Consider the following 12,177-nt stretch of genomic DNA (forward strand, 5'->3'; position numbering starts at 1 on the left):
AGCGCATGTGGGCCGAGGCGGCCGGGCCTGCGGGCGGCGCCGAGCCGCTGTTTCCGGGCTCCCGGCGGAGCCGCAGCGTGTGGGACGCCGTGCGCCTGGAGGTGGGCGGCCCCGACAGCTGCCCGGTGGTGCTGCACAGTTTCACGCAGCTCGACCCCGACCTGCCGCGCCTGGAGGTGGGTGAGCCAGGCTGGCCCGGCGCTCGGCCGAGCGAGGAGTGGGTGGGGGCCCAGCGTCCTTAGCGGGTCACCCACCTCCAGTGGTGGTGGTCACCGCCCCCAGTCCGGAGGTTGCGGAGGGGGAGGGTCCTTCCGCAGAAATCCCCCTCCTTGCGCCAACCCCAAGGCAGCCAGGTGGGCGGAGGGGCGCCGCCAGCCGGTCCAACAGTTTCGGGACCAGAACCGGGTCTTCGTGCCCCCCTCTATCCGTCCCAGTGCGTGACCTCACCGAGCCCAGGTGTGCCACTCCCGCGCCCCTGCAACCCAGGTAGACTTGCTCCCGCGGGCAGTCACTGTCTGTTTGCGTCTGTGCCTTTCCCTACAGCAGGGCTGGGCCGTATTTAGTCCCCGTGGCCAGGCCGGGGCCGGCTTAGGCAGTTTGGCTTCGAAATGCAGGTGGTGAACGAGTGATTAGGGCGGCAATCTTCTAGAATCCTCAGAGGCGGTTGGGAGCACAGTGGTCTTACAGACAGCCCCCCTTGGGGGCAGAAGTGGACTCCGATGTTCTGGGCTGCTCAAAGCGGGGGAGTGGGGAGACAGGCCTCCAATCTGTGGGGCCCGGTGTCCAGGCGGGGAGGTTGGGACAAGGGCCTCTCAGGTGGAGGGGTGACTCACTTCTTGATTAGAAAATGCGCCGACACCCTGAATCTGTAAGGATTTGGGAGGATTCAGAACGGGGGTGTGCCTATCATGCATGTGATTGGGGGAACTAGGTGAAGGCTGGACTCCTGTCTCTAGTGTGCTCTGGGCAGCGGGGGGCGGGGGAGGAGTTCCCCCCCACCCCTCCTACCTGACTGTGCGGCCAGGGTGGCAGAATCCAGGGTTGGGGCCTGGACAGAGGCCATTCCTGGGTCGGAGAGCTCAGCAGGGTTCCTGAGCCCCCGAGCTGGCGAGGGCCCCGTGGTATCCCTGCTTTGTCACTTTAGGCCCGGGTAAGTTGTAATTGCCAGCCTGGGTCTCGTGCCTCTGTGTGTCCCCAGTGCCTAGACGGGGCCGGGATGCATACTTACCCGAGGATAAAGCGCATCTCCCTGCCCAGAGTGGGGGGAAGGCAGGGGGTGGAGGGAGCTCTTGGTGGGAGAACCTCGGGCCGGGGAGACCCTTTATTGCTGAGCTTGGCCGGTGGCCCGGCCAGGCACACTCCCCGACCCTCATCCACCCACAGCTCTGGTCTTCATTAGTGGCTGGAGCGAGACCCCTGGGAGGGTGGGGGTGGGCGGCCTGACACCAGCCCAGCACTCATCTGACTTTCATTATGTCTGGCAGCTCCTCGGGCTTTGTGTGTTGGAGGGTCCGGCCTGCGTGCTCGCAGGGGTGGGCCGCTCAGCTGCTTCTCTCCCTCCCTCCTTCCCTCCCTCTGTCCGTCTGTATCCCTGAGGAACCGAGGGAGAGGCAGAGCTGAGCCCTACCCCTGCCCAAGGGTCTGCCTTGTCTCCCTCTCTCTCTCTTTCCGCCTCTCCCCCTCTCCCCCCTCCTCTTCCTCACTGGCCCCAGCACTGAGATCCAGGCCGTGGCTGCTGTTTAGAAATCAAAGGGGAAGCTTCTGGCTGGGGCAGGAAAACCAGGGTCCTGGCAGGAGAGGAGGCCACTGCCGGAAACCAAACACAATGACCATTTACCATGAGCTGGGGGAGGGGGTGGGGAAGTCCCTGTCCCTCCTGCCAACACCCCGCCCCCCCCCATCCTGGGGCTGATTTCCTGGTCGCTGGGGCCTGCCAGAGCTGAAGCGGCTGTTCGTGGTCCCTGTCCTGTCTGGAAACCACTAGGCAGTTTCTGGTTCCTTCCCCGGTCCCCCTTTCCTTAACAAGTCTCCACCCCGTCCTTCCCTCTCTGGGCTAACAGATGTCCTCACACATCTGGGCATCTGCTCATCATCATACTTCTAAGCCAGGCCACTGCTGACCCAGCCCGGCCTGCGCAGTTCTGTGCTTTCTGGAGGTCACCGGGCCCACGCCCCTGCCTCCGTTCAGGCCACTGCCTCAGCCAGGCAGGAGGAGTCCCGGAGTCCGTAGCACCTACTGTCTGCAGACACCACCCCCTCGTTCCAGCTGGCTTTGACCAGCCCTCCCGAGTAGGTGCCGACCCCGCTTTATAGGAGACTGGAGCTCAGAGAAGTGAAGTCCCTGAACTAAAGGTACACGCAGCCAGCGAGGACGCAGCTGGGATTTGAAGCTGGGCAGTGTTCTGTGCTGGGCACCTGTTGTGTACGAGAGCCCACAGGGGTCAGAGAAGGATACCTCGCAGTGAGACAATTACACGTGCCCCAGGAGGATGGTGGAGCTGTTAGGGGAACGGAACCAGGCCCAGGCAGCCCAGAAGTCCCCGTGCTTGGTGAAGGGTAGGGGTGCTTATAGGCCAGAGGAAGGTGAAAGTGCTTTGGGCCACAAGACACGGGGGAGAGCTTCAAGGAAGAAACAAGCCCACAGCTGGACCCTAAAGGTTTTAAATAATAGGTAACATGAGCCGGCACTGGGTGGGAGGCCGTGTGCTGAGCAGTTTGCGTGCGTTATGTCTTTGGGGGTCAGGATCATCTGTCGCCCATTTAACAGATGGAACAACTGAGGTGCTGGATTGCACAAACTCACGGAGCCAGCAAGTGGCAGGGGCGGGATTCCCACCCAGGCAGGGCGTCTGCAAGCCCTGAGCGCGGTGTAAGTGGGTGGAATGAAATGAGGAAGCCTTCTCGGAACCTCAGGCAGAGCAGAGATGTGCAGGGGAGATGCGTCTCCCTCCAGCCTCCCCGCCTCCTTCCCCGTTGTCTGGTCTCTTGATCTCATGGTGTGCAGGGCTCCAGTGTAACCCCCAGGGCTCATTAGCCTTAGGCCAAGAGGCATGACCTGAGAGGTAGGGGTGTGTGTGTGTGTGTGTGTGTGTGTGTGTGTGTGTGTGTGTGTGTGTGTGTGTGTGTGTGTGTGTGTGTGTGGGTGTGTGTGTGTGTGTGTGTGTGTGTGTGTGTGTGTGTGTGTGTGTGTGTGTGTGTGTGTGTGTGTGTGTGGTGTGTGTGTGGTGTGTGTGTGGTGTGTGTGTGTGCGTCTGTGTGTCTCTGTGTGTGTGTGTCTCTGTGTGTCTCTGTGTGTGTTTGTGTCTGTGTGTGTGTGTGTGTGTGTGTGTCAGTCTGTGTACTGTCATCTACCAGCCAGGCTTCCCGGCAGGCTCCAAGGTGGCGGCCTCCAGCAGCTGCACAGCCTGTCAGGTTCACAAGGGGCCTGACCGGCTGCCACCTGCTGGGCCCCCATGGACTCTCGGGTTCCCCTCTTGCTTTACTCCTCAGGGGCCAGGCTGGCTGGTACTGGGTCCTTGTTCCTTCTCTGGCGGGGAGGACTTCTCCGGACTGGGCACGCTGAGCTGTTTCCCCAGCGGCTCTGGGATGGCCCTGGGGCAGGAGCGGGTGGGGGCTCAGTGCTGGGAGGTGTTAGACCGCTGGCAGGCAGGACTGGGCCCCCATCCTCAGCCTGGGAGTTAGCCGTTTCCAGGCCCTTCTTCACTGCTGGTGAGGAGGGTTTGGAGGAGACTTAGCACTGGCCACCTGCAGCCTCCGAGCAGGCCAGTGGGGGCGGTTTGGGGAGGTGGCACCCCGCCACCCAGTGGAGGACTGGCTGCCTGTAAGGCCCTCACAGCGTGGCACCATGCTGTGTCCGCCCTGCCTCAGGCTCGGCGTCCAGCCTCTCAGGCTCAGGAGTGCCGCGTTCCTGGACATGTGGCTCCCGTGAAGCCACTGTCCCCAACCCAGTTCTGAGGAGGTGGGAGTTGAAACCTGCAGCCCAGTGCAGGAGAAGCGGAACTTTGAGCAGCCCCCAGTTTCCATCCCCTGACCAGCCTGTGGCGGGGGAGGGGGAGGGGTGAGCCGATGGTTGCCAGAAGGGTGCTCGGTGAGCAGGGTGAGGGCATCCAGCACGGGCCTGCATTCTGGGAGCTCGGGGAGTGCGTGTTGCCCGACGTTTTCCTCTCCTCCCCAGGGAGCCCCCGGATGCTGGCAGGCTCTGGCAGCTCTGCGGGCTCGAGGGAGGCACGATGTCCTTTTGACCCAAGGGGCAGCGTCACGCGTGCTGGTCCAGAGCTTGGGCTCTGGAGGGAGGAGAGCTGGGCTGGAAGGCCGGCTCAGCCTCTCGCAGCCCTAGACGTGCTCTCGGTCCCTGAGCCTTGGTTTCCTTATCTGGACTCGAGGCCAGTTGCTCCGCTTAGGCTTCTGGTGAGGACCGAAAGAGACAGGCGGCCTGGCAAGCGGTCCCCACGGCGCCTGGTACTGTGTCAGAGCCGGACAGGCCGTGGCTGCCACGATTGTGTCTTCTGACAAGGTGCCAGGGGAGTGCCCGTGCCCAGGGCTCCAGGAGGACGCTGGCCAGCCTGGTCAGCATTGTGCTTCCCAGGCCTGGTTCTCGTAGCTGACCCCAGGCCTGTGGGTGCCCTGGCCATCCTGTGGCAGGAGCCCCGACCAATCCCCTCTCAGTGGAGAGGTGCGGGTGTGAGGGAACTGCCATTCCCCGCCCCCCCGCCCCCCTCTGGCTGTGTGACCTGAGGAAGCCTGTTCTGTCTCTGGTCTCCCTCCCTCTAGCATGTGACCAGGGGCTGAACTGCACTTTGAGGCTGTGACGGTGGCAGCCACCGGTGGAGCGAGGCCTAGGTGTGTCTCCACGGCACATGACTGTCAGGGGCCAGGGTTCAAATCCCTGCCCCGACTGCCTCTTCCTGGCTCCTGACGGGGATGAGCTCCCCGCCTGGCTTTCGCCACCCATCAAGTGAGGTGTCGGGAGGATTAAATGTGATGAGTGTGCAAAGGGCCTGACACCTGGGAAATGCCCTCAAGTGCTGGATGCTGTGGCCAGTGGTGTTGATGTCAGCTGGCCCTCCCTCCACCCCCTCGTGAGAGGCCACCCTCCTCCTCAGCTGTCACCAGCCATGCCCCCTTGCAGGCCTGGCCCCTAGAGGCCTGACGGTCGGGAGCTGGGGGGGCAGGAGGATGAGGTGGGCAAGGCCAGCCTGAGGTCTGGTCTCCGCTCTCCACTGGCGGCACGTTTCTCTTCTAGACGCTGACGAGTAGCCAGGCTTGGGCTGGCCGAGAAGGTTCTTGGGGAGATGGGTCAGCCTCTTTGGAGGCTCAGCACAGGCTGATCTCCAAACTGCAGTTTCTGGGGTCACTGAGCTCCCCGGTTGCCCTACCGCCCAGGCACCTCGTGTGGTCCCCTACTAAGGCCACCTCTGGGCTGCGCTGCCTGGGGACCAGGAGCGTGGCCACCCCCATCCAGGGCTGACCTTGAGTCCTCACTGGGGGTCTGTTCATGTCCTCGGGCTCAGGACACCCACCTGGGGTGGGGGCAGGCCCGAGGGTGGCGCCCCGTCGCCCACCGGGAGGGCCATGCACATTTGGCGTTTTCTTCCTCCCTCCCTGGGCACACGATCTGAGAGATGAACCAGGGCTTGGACACTTTCTACTTGACCATCTCCCCTGGGCCTTGGTCTCCACCTCTGTAAGATGGGTGCTCGACTTTGTGTTCAAACTGTCCCGGGATTCGGAGAGACTAAGCAGCTCTCTCTGATCCCTGAGCCGTCTCGTGTTTTGGCTCCTGCATTCAGACAGAAGGCTAAAGGGTCGGAAAGCCGCAGGCCTGGTTCCCTCCTCCGCACAGATTTAGGATGACCCGCCCTCCCTTTCACCTGGCCCTCCTCCAGCTCTCCGGGGCGTCTGGCAGGTCTCCCGGGAGGCTTTCTCTGGCCCGGTGTCCATCGTCAGCTCGCCAGCCACAGCGCCCTCAGGTCCTGTTCCTGGGTGCTTTGTATGCCTGGCGCCGAGCCCCTCATGTCCCCTCTTGTGAACCCTGCCGCCTTCGTCCCCTTGGAGAGCTGCTGCCCTTCGCCCATCTCCCAGACAGTCTCACTGAGGCCAAGGGCTGCAGGGCTCAGCTGAGCTGGGAGCCAGAGCCCTGCAGGAAAGACAGTACCTGTGGGTCCGGTGGGCCCAGGGCTGCAGGGTGCTGGCGGGTGGCTGGGTCAGGGCCTCGGGTGACCTCTGTGACTCAGTGGGCCTGAGCAGCAGCTCAGCGGGGTGCCATGAGGTCCCTGGGCGGTGATCTCATGCACGTGGGGGCCACCACCCCCCCACTCCCCACCCTCGCCTGCGTGAGACCAGGTTTCTCCACGTGCAGCCCCAGGGAGGAGACCACGGTGTGGCTTCAGGCCCTCCTCCTCCGTGAGCCCCTGGCCAGTGACGGGGAGACGGTCTGCAGCCAGAGGCGTCTGTGGGTCTGGAGGCCCCGCGTGGTCTGTAGTTGCAGCTTCCACAGCAAATGTACAGCTGAGTGGGAGGAGAGAGGCCACCAGGATGGGAGAAGGCGCCACCCCCGTGTGTGCAGGCACGAGCCGCCTTCTGGGGGAGATGGCAGGGCTGGAAAAGGCCCAGTAGGTCCCCTCTGTTCTCTCCAGAAATGAGGGTGGGATCGGCTCCCGGCAACCCTGTTACTCTGTCTTGCGGGAATCGGGGCTCGGCCTGCAGTCAGTTGGGCCACGGCATCAGAAGGCTGATCAGGTGACACACTAACATGTCACCCAGGCTGTTTCCTTGTCCCTGGGGCTCCGGGCTATGCTCCAAGGGACAGCGGGGTGTGGGGCACCCTGGTGCCCATTCTGCCAGCCTCTGCGCACGAGGGCCTGGAGGCGTCTCACCACCCTCGCTCCAGACCCACGTGGTGGTAGGCTGGGCAGCGTGTGCAAGGCCCAGCTGCCAGCTGGGTCCCCGGGCCCTGGGGCCATCTGTGGGTGCCTGCTTGGGGCGGGACAGGAGGATCTGTCCCCTGAGGACACAGCCACCCACCTGGCGTTCTTTCCCCCTAAGAGCTCACTGCTGCCCTGTGGACGCCTCCCCCCAGGGCGTCTGCCGTTTGCTCGGCCATGCCCTCCCCCGGGAGCTCCCCAGCCCCCGCCAGAGCCTCCCCAGGGGCTTGGTGCTGCCCACACGGGCTGCCTGTTCCCGGACCTGTGTGCTGTCTGCTCTGCTAACAGGATGGGTCACCTGTGGGGTCCAGGGCCCAGCCCTTCCTGCCCCAGAGGGTCCCGGGGCAGGTGCCAGGGCTGTCGGCCGCTGTCCTTCTCTGTCCCTGGAAGCGCGGTGGGAGCGCGGAGCAGACGCCCCACTCTGCCGCTTTGTGCCCAGGATGCGGGCAGCTCTCTTTGGATCCTGCCCTGCCGTTGTCTCTTGGTCGATGGTTTAAATGGCGCCTGCTCTCTGCACTGCTTGGACGATCTGGTTTTGTTCCTGCTGCTGGGCTGCGGTGAAGGGCCCGGAGAGGACAGGGTTAGCTCCGCGGGGCTGGAGCAGCTCCCCATCTGTGCCACGAGGCGGTGACTCCCCCTGGCCCAGCATGTGCGGCTCTCAGCGTCCTGCCCTGCCCCCCACCGGGCTGGCAGAAGGGGGCCCCTCGGGGTGGGGGAAGGGCTTGGGATCACATGACGCCTGGGCAGGGCAGCCAGCTGCTCCGTCTGCCAGCGAGGCCCATGGCTCACTGCAGAGCCGCTATTTAGACCCGCTCAGGGATGGCGAGTCCTCCCATTGGTTGGCCTGGCCAGGAAGCGCTTCTGTCCAGCTGCCTTGATGGGGCCCCGCTGGGAGCCAGGTGCTGTGTGTGCTCCCACGGGGTTCGAGTCCCGTGCCCACAGTCAGGCAGGTCCAGCACAGGGACTCTAACCTGCTGCCAGTGACTGGGGTGCTCAGGACACTGTCTGGCTCCAGGCTGGACCAGAAGTGGCTGGAATCCCCCGGAGAGGGACGGGCCTCTCCAGGGCGGGCAGCAGCCTTTGCGAGAGGCAGTCGAGGACCCCTGAGGAGAGGTAGGGGTGGGTGGACAGGGCCCTGGTCTCGCAGATGGATGGCAGGCCCCTGATATCACCCATCACCACGGCCTCTTCTAGGCCGGGGAAGGATGTGTGACCCAGGGAAGGAAAGTGCGCATCTGCTTCAGTTCTGCCCCAGGAGGAGGAATTTCCCCTCCTCGATGGAAGGGCTGGACCTCCCCAAGCGTGGGCTCTTGAGGTGAGGGCCCTCTACCTGCGGGTTCCCTGCTGACTTCCAAGAAATGCCTGGCTGTGTCTCCGGAGAAGGCGAAGGGTCAGGAGCCCCTGTGTGATTGCACTGGCTTTCCTGTTGGTACAATGCCCAGAGTGGGAGGGCGGCCTTGGGTCAGAGGAAGTAGATTTCCGGAGGATGGCTCCCAGGCCTCCCAGAGCCCTTGAGGCAGGAGGTCCAGACCCATCCCGCTCCCTAGCCCCTGACCCCAGGGGTGCTGATGTCCGAGGGTACAGCCCACAGGACACTGGGCACCTGGTTCCTACCCAGGGGCCCAGCTTAGGCCGAGGGATTTAGGGAAAGGCTGTCAGTGGGGCCCAGGCTGAGTCAGCACTTCCACTGGGCCTTCTGTGAGCTCCACGCCCACCCTGAGCTGGGGCAGTGACCCGTGATCCTAACTGCTGGCATTGACCATGTGAATGATGGCCCTTTGCCAGCTAGCACCTCCCCCCTCCTCCCTGAACTCTCAGAGGTCTGTCTCTTTACTCCTAGGCCCCCCTCCCCACTGCAAGCTCACCCCGTCCCTGGACAGGGGCAGTGGGAGAGGGGGTGGAGAAGCCCAGGGCAGCAACGACTGAGTGGCCTTGACCAGGCCTTGATGCAGCCCCCGGGACAGCCTGCCCAGCAGGAGGGATCACTGCCTTTTAAAACAAGGGTCTTCCTGCCCGGGGTCTAGGAAGCAGCCAGGTGACCCCCCCCCCCCCCACTTCCTGGCCTAGCCAAAGTCCCGTGGTTTTGGAGTTCTGTGGAATCCCAGGCATCAGCCCGGATGCCAGCACTGTCATCATTCTCATGCTATCCCCATGCACGTGATAACGAACAGGGAACTGGGAACTCCTCTGTTGCCCAAGAAGGCACAAGACTGAATGAGCAGAAAGGGAAGGAAGTGCCCTTGGCTGTGGCCGTCGAGGATGCCCGCACCTGCCCCAGACCCGGGAGGCTGACTCCAGGGCTGGGGCAGCTGTCGCAGGTGCCGTCTGGGCACATGAGGGTGAGGGGGCCAGGGGCCTCACGCCCTGGGGGAGGCATCTTCTCGGGGGGCCAGAGCCCCCTAGGTGCAGTGGGCTGAGTTAGGGCCTCGGGGTCCCGGCTCCGCTGTTTACCGTCAGCGGCATGGCTTTGGATGGGTTGCCCTTCCCTCGGCTTCCGTGTAGTCACCTATGAAATGACCAGATAACAGTACTCGCCTTGGGGTGGGGGCGGGAGCGGGGGGATCCCCCTGGGCAGGGGCAGGCTGTTGTTGGAACCCCAGTGGGTACGTCTTGTTCACACCCAGTCATGGCTGGTGGGGTGAGGACGGGGGTGCTGGGGGCAGTGCCTGCCGCCCCGATAGTAACCCCCGGCCCTCCAGCTGTCGTCCTGTTAAATTCTGGGCTGGAGGTCTCTGTGGCCACCGACCTTTGCCTCATCTAGGGAGCAGGAAGTGGCACGGGGCGTCCCCCTGCCACACAGCCAGGCAGGCCCCGACACCCCCGCCCGGTGGCCGGGCGCTGTCTTTGCAGAGCTCCACACAGGAGATTGGCGAGGAGCTGGTCAACGGCGTCATCTACTCCATCTCCCTGCGCAAGGTTCAGGTGCACCACGGCGCCAACAAGGGCCAGCGCTGGCTCGGGGTGAGTGTGGTTGGGGGGTCTCCGTGCCCAGAACCCCGACAAGGCCCGGGATGCAGGGGCCACCCTGGCCACTCCACTGGGCTCCCTCCCAGGGCTTTCCTGCCTGGGGGGCCCCCAGCCCTGCTCCCAAAGGAATCTGGGCCCTAAGCCCTCCCCTACTGTCCAGCCCTGCGCTGGGCCAAGTGCATAGTTCTCTGTTCACTTATTTGTATGAACATCAAAAAAAGACACTTTCATACTATTTCCACTTCATGTTAGGCTGGGATTACTTATGCATTTTGCCCCAGTATTTCTTGTTTTAACGACTGTCCTTCCACACCTTCGCCAAGGCTTTCATCACCTTACTTAGTAGGGCTTTTTTTTTTTTTTTTTAACCCAAAAAGGACTCAGCCTACTATATACGGTTCTCTGCAACTTGCCATCACGGAACACAACTCCATGACCCCTCCAGGTCAGAGCGGGGGCCTGACAAATACGTAACATTTCAGAAGAGAGGCTGGTTACCAGCCATAACTCAGCCTTTCACTGCCGTGAACCTTGACGGGATTCCTTTCTGCAGCCATTTCCACAGTGCCGCCCTGAATAGCCTCTGGGTCCTAACGTACCGTGCCTTTCCACCCCAGGCTGAGCCTCTGTTTTCTCATCTCTAGAACGGGGATGCTTTGCCAGGGGTCCCGGGGACTCTGCCCTTAATACGGCAAGGTGCTGTCATTACTCAGCTAATAAGATGACCTGAAGGTGTTGGTGTTGCGAGTTTTCATCGCCCCACCTCCAGTTCAAAAGCTGAGACCCTTTTTCTGTTCCGGGCACTCACGTCCCATCTCTGTCCTGAAGTCGCCGGGCGCTTGGGGCTTCCTCTGAGTTCCAGCCCCTGCCCTGCCCGTGGGCCACGGTGCTGTCGCTGACCGTCTGTGCCTCTCTGTCCCACCCCAGTATGAAAATGACTCGGCCCTGAACCTGTATGAGACCTGCAAGGTGCGGACCGTGAAGGCAGGCACGCTGGAGAAGCTGGTGGAGCACCTGGTGCCCGCCTTCCAGGGCAGCGACCTCTCCTATGTCACCATCTTCCTGTGCACCTACCGAGCCTTCACCACGACCCAGCGGGTCCTGGACCTGCTGTTCCAAAGGTGAGCGCCCTGCCCCTCCCCGGCACAGTGGCTCCCCGCCCACCCACTGGCTGTGTGTCTTGGGAATGTCGCTTTACCTCTCTGAGCCTCAGTTTGCTCACGTGAAGGCCGGGCTGCCAGGACTGTTGGATAAGCATGGACAGTGCGGCCCTGTGCCCGGCCCTGTGGAAAGGGCTGCTGAGGGCTGGGGCGGTTTTGATTAAGGTTTTCCTCTGCCCCATGGAGAAGCTCTCTGCTTCCAGCCCCTGGGCAGAACAGGTTTCCCATTTGTAAAGGAGGTTCCAGATTCTGTGTCAGGGGTCCTTCCTGGGAGTGGCCAGGGCAGGGCTGGCTGGGGGCCGGCTGAGGGCCCAGGCCCACTCAGGCGTCTGTAAGGTGCTGGTTGGGCTCATTCGTTCAGCAAATACATACGAAGCGCCTACTGTGTGCAGGCACTTTTCTAGGCACTTGGCTTTATTCAGTGAACAGTGCAGACAAAAATCCCCGCCCTCCCGGGCTTCCATCCTAGCCGGAGGGTCAGCCAGTAACACTGGACGTCATAGCAGGTACGGTAGATGTGACGCCCTCACGGCCTCCTCTAGATACGGGTGCATCCTCCCTTATTCCAGCGAGGACGGCGGACCTCAGGACCAACTGAAAAAGTGAGTAGACTTTGGGTCTGATGGGAGGGGCTGGGCAGAACCCTGGCTGCCACTCATCTTGTGATTCCCGCTGGAGGGCTGAGGTCTGGCTGCAGGAGGAAAGGAGTCAGAGAGCTGTGGCTGGGGTCCCATGTCCCCAGGGAGCAGAGGGGAGGCTGGGGGCTCAGAGCCGGCCCCTGAGAGCATCCGTCCCCACTCAGATCCGGGGCCCACGACAGGAGGTGTGGGGGGCAAGCTGCTGACACGTCAGCCTCGCAGCCCAGTGTGAGTGCTCAGCTGGGGCTCACGGGAGCGCAGTCAGGGTCAGGGGGCCGGCTACGTCCCCACCACCAAGAATGGCGTCCCTGGGAGGACGAGACCCGCACTCCGGCGCACAGACCAAGGCAGCCGTCGGTGCGCGAGCTTCTGGTTCAGGTGCGCGAGGCCCGTGAAGGCCGGGCAGGGGCGCACTCTGCTTGTCCCCTCCTCCCTCCCCTGTTTGTGCAGAGCCTACTGTGTGCGGCCAGGCCAGCGCGATGAACAGGG

At 63.1% G+C, this 12,177-nt stretch overlaps 1 protein-coding gene across 3 annotated transcripts in view; it reads left to right on the plus strand.

The window, feature by feature from the left end:
* LOC113619548 (ral guanine nucleotide dissociation stimulator) overlaps positions 1 to 12,177 on the plus strand; it is a 39,725-nt gene that overhangs the window by 8,610 nt on the left and 18,938 nt on the right. For 2 of the 3 annotated variants that reach the window (XM_027104409.1, XM_027104411.1), the window contains exons 2-4: positions 9,774 to 9,884; positions 10,818 to 11,011; positions 11,554 to 11,652. In XM_027104409.1, the coding sequence (XP_026960210.1) occupies positions 9,774 to 9,884; positions 10,818 to 11,011; positions 11,554 to 11,652 (404 nt within the window). Of the gene's footprint in view, positions 1 to 6; positions 177 to 9,773; positions 9,885 to 10,817; positions 11,012 to 11,553; positions 11,653 to 12,177 lie in introns of those variants that run through there. The other variant, XM_027104412.1, reaches the window with a different exon arrangement.

The sequence above is a fragment of the Aethalodelphis obliquidens genome, unplaced genomic scaffold (genome assembly GCF_003676395.1).
Source record: "Aethalodelphis obliquidens isolate GAN/ISIS:26980383/991018 unplaced genomic scaffold, ASM367639v1 scaffold7, whole genome shotgun sequence".
Lineage (NCBI taxonomy): Eukaryota > Metazoa > Chordata > Mammalia > Artiodactyla > Delphinidae > Aethalodelphis > Aethalodelphis obliquidens.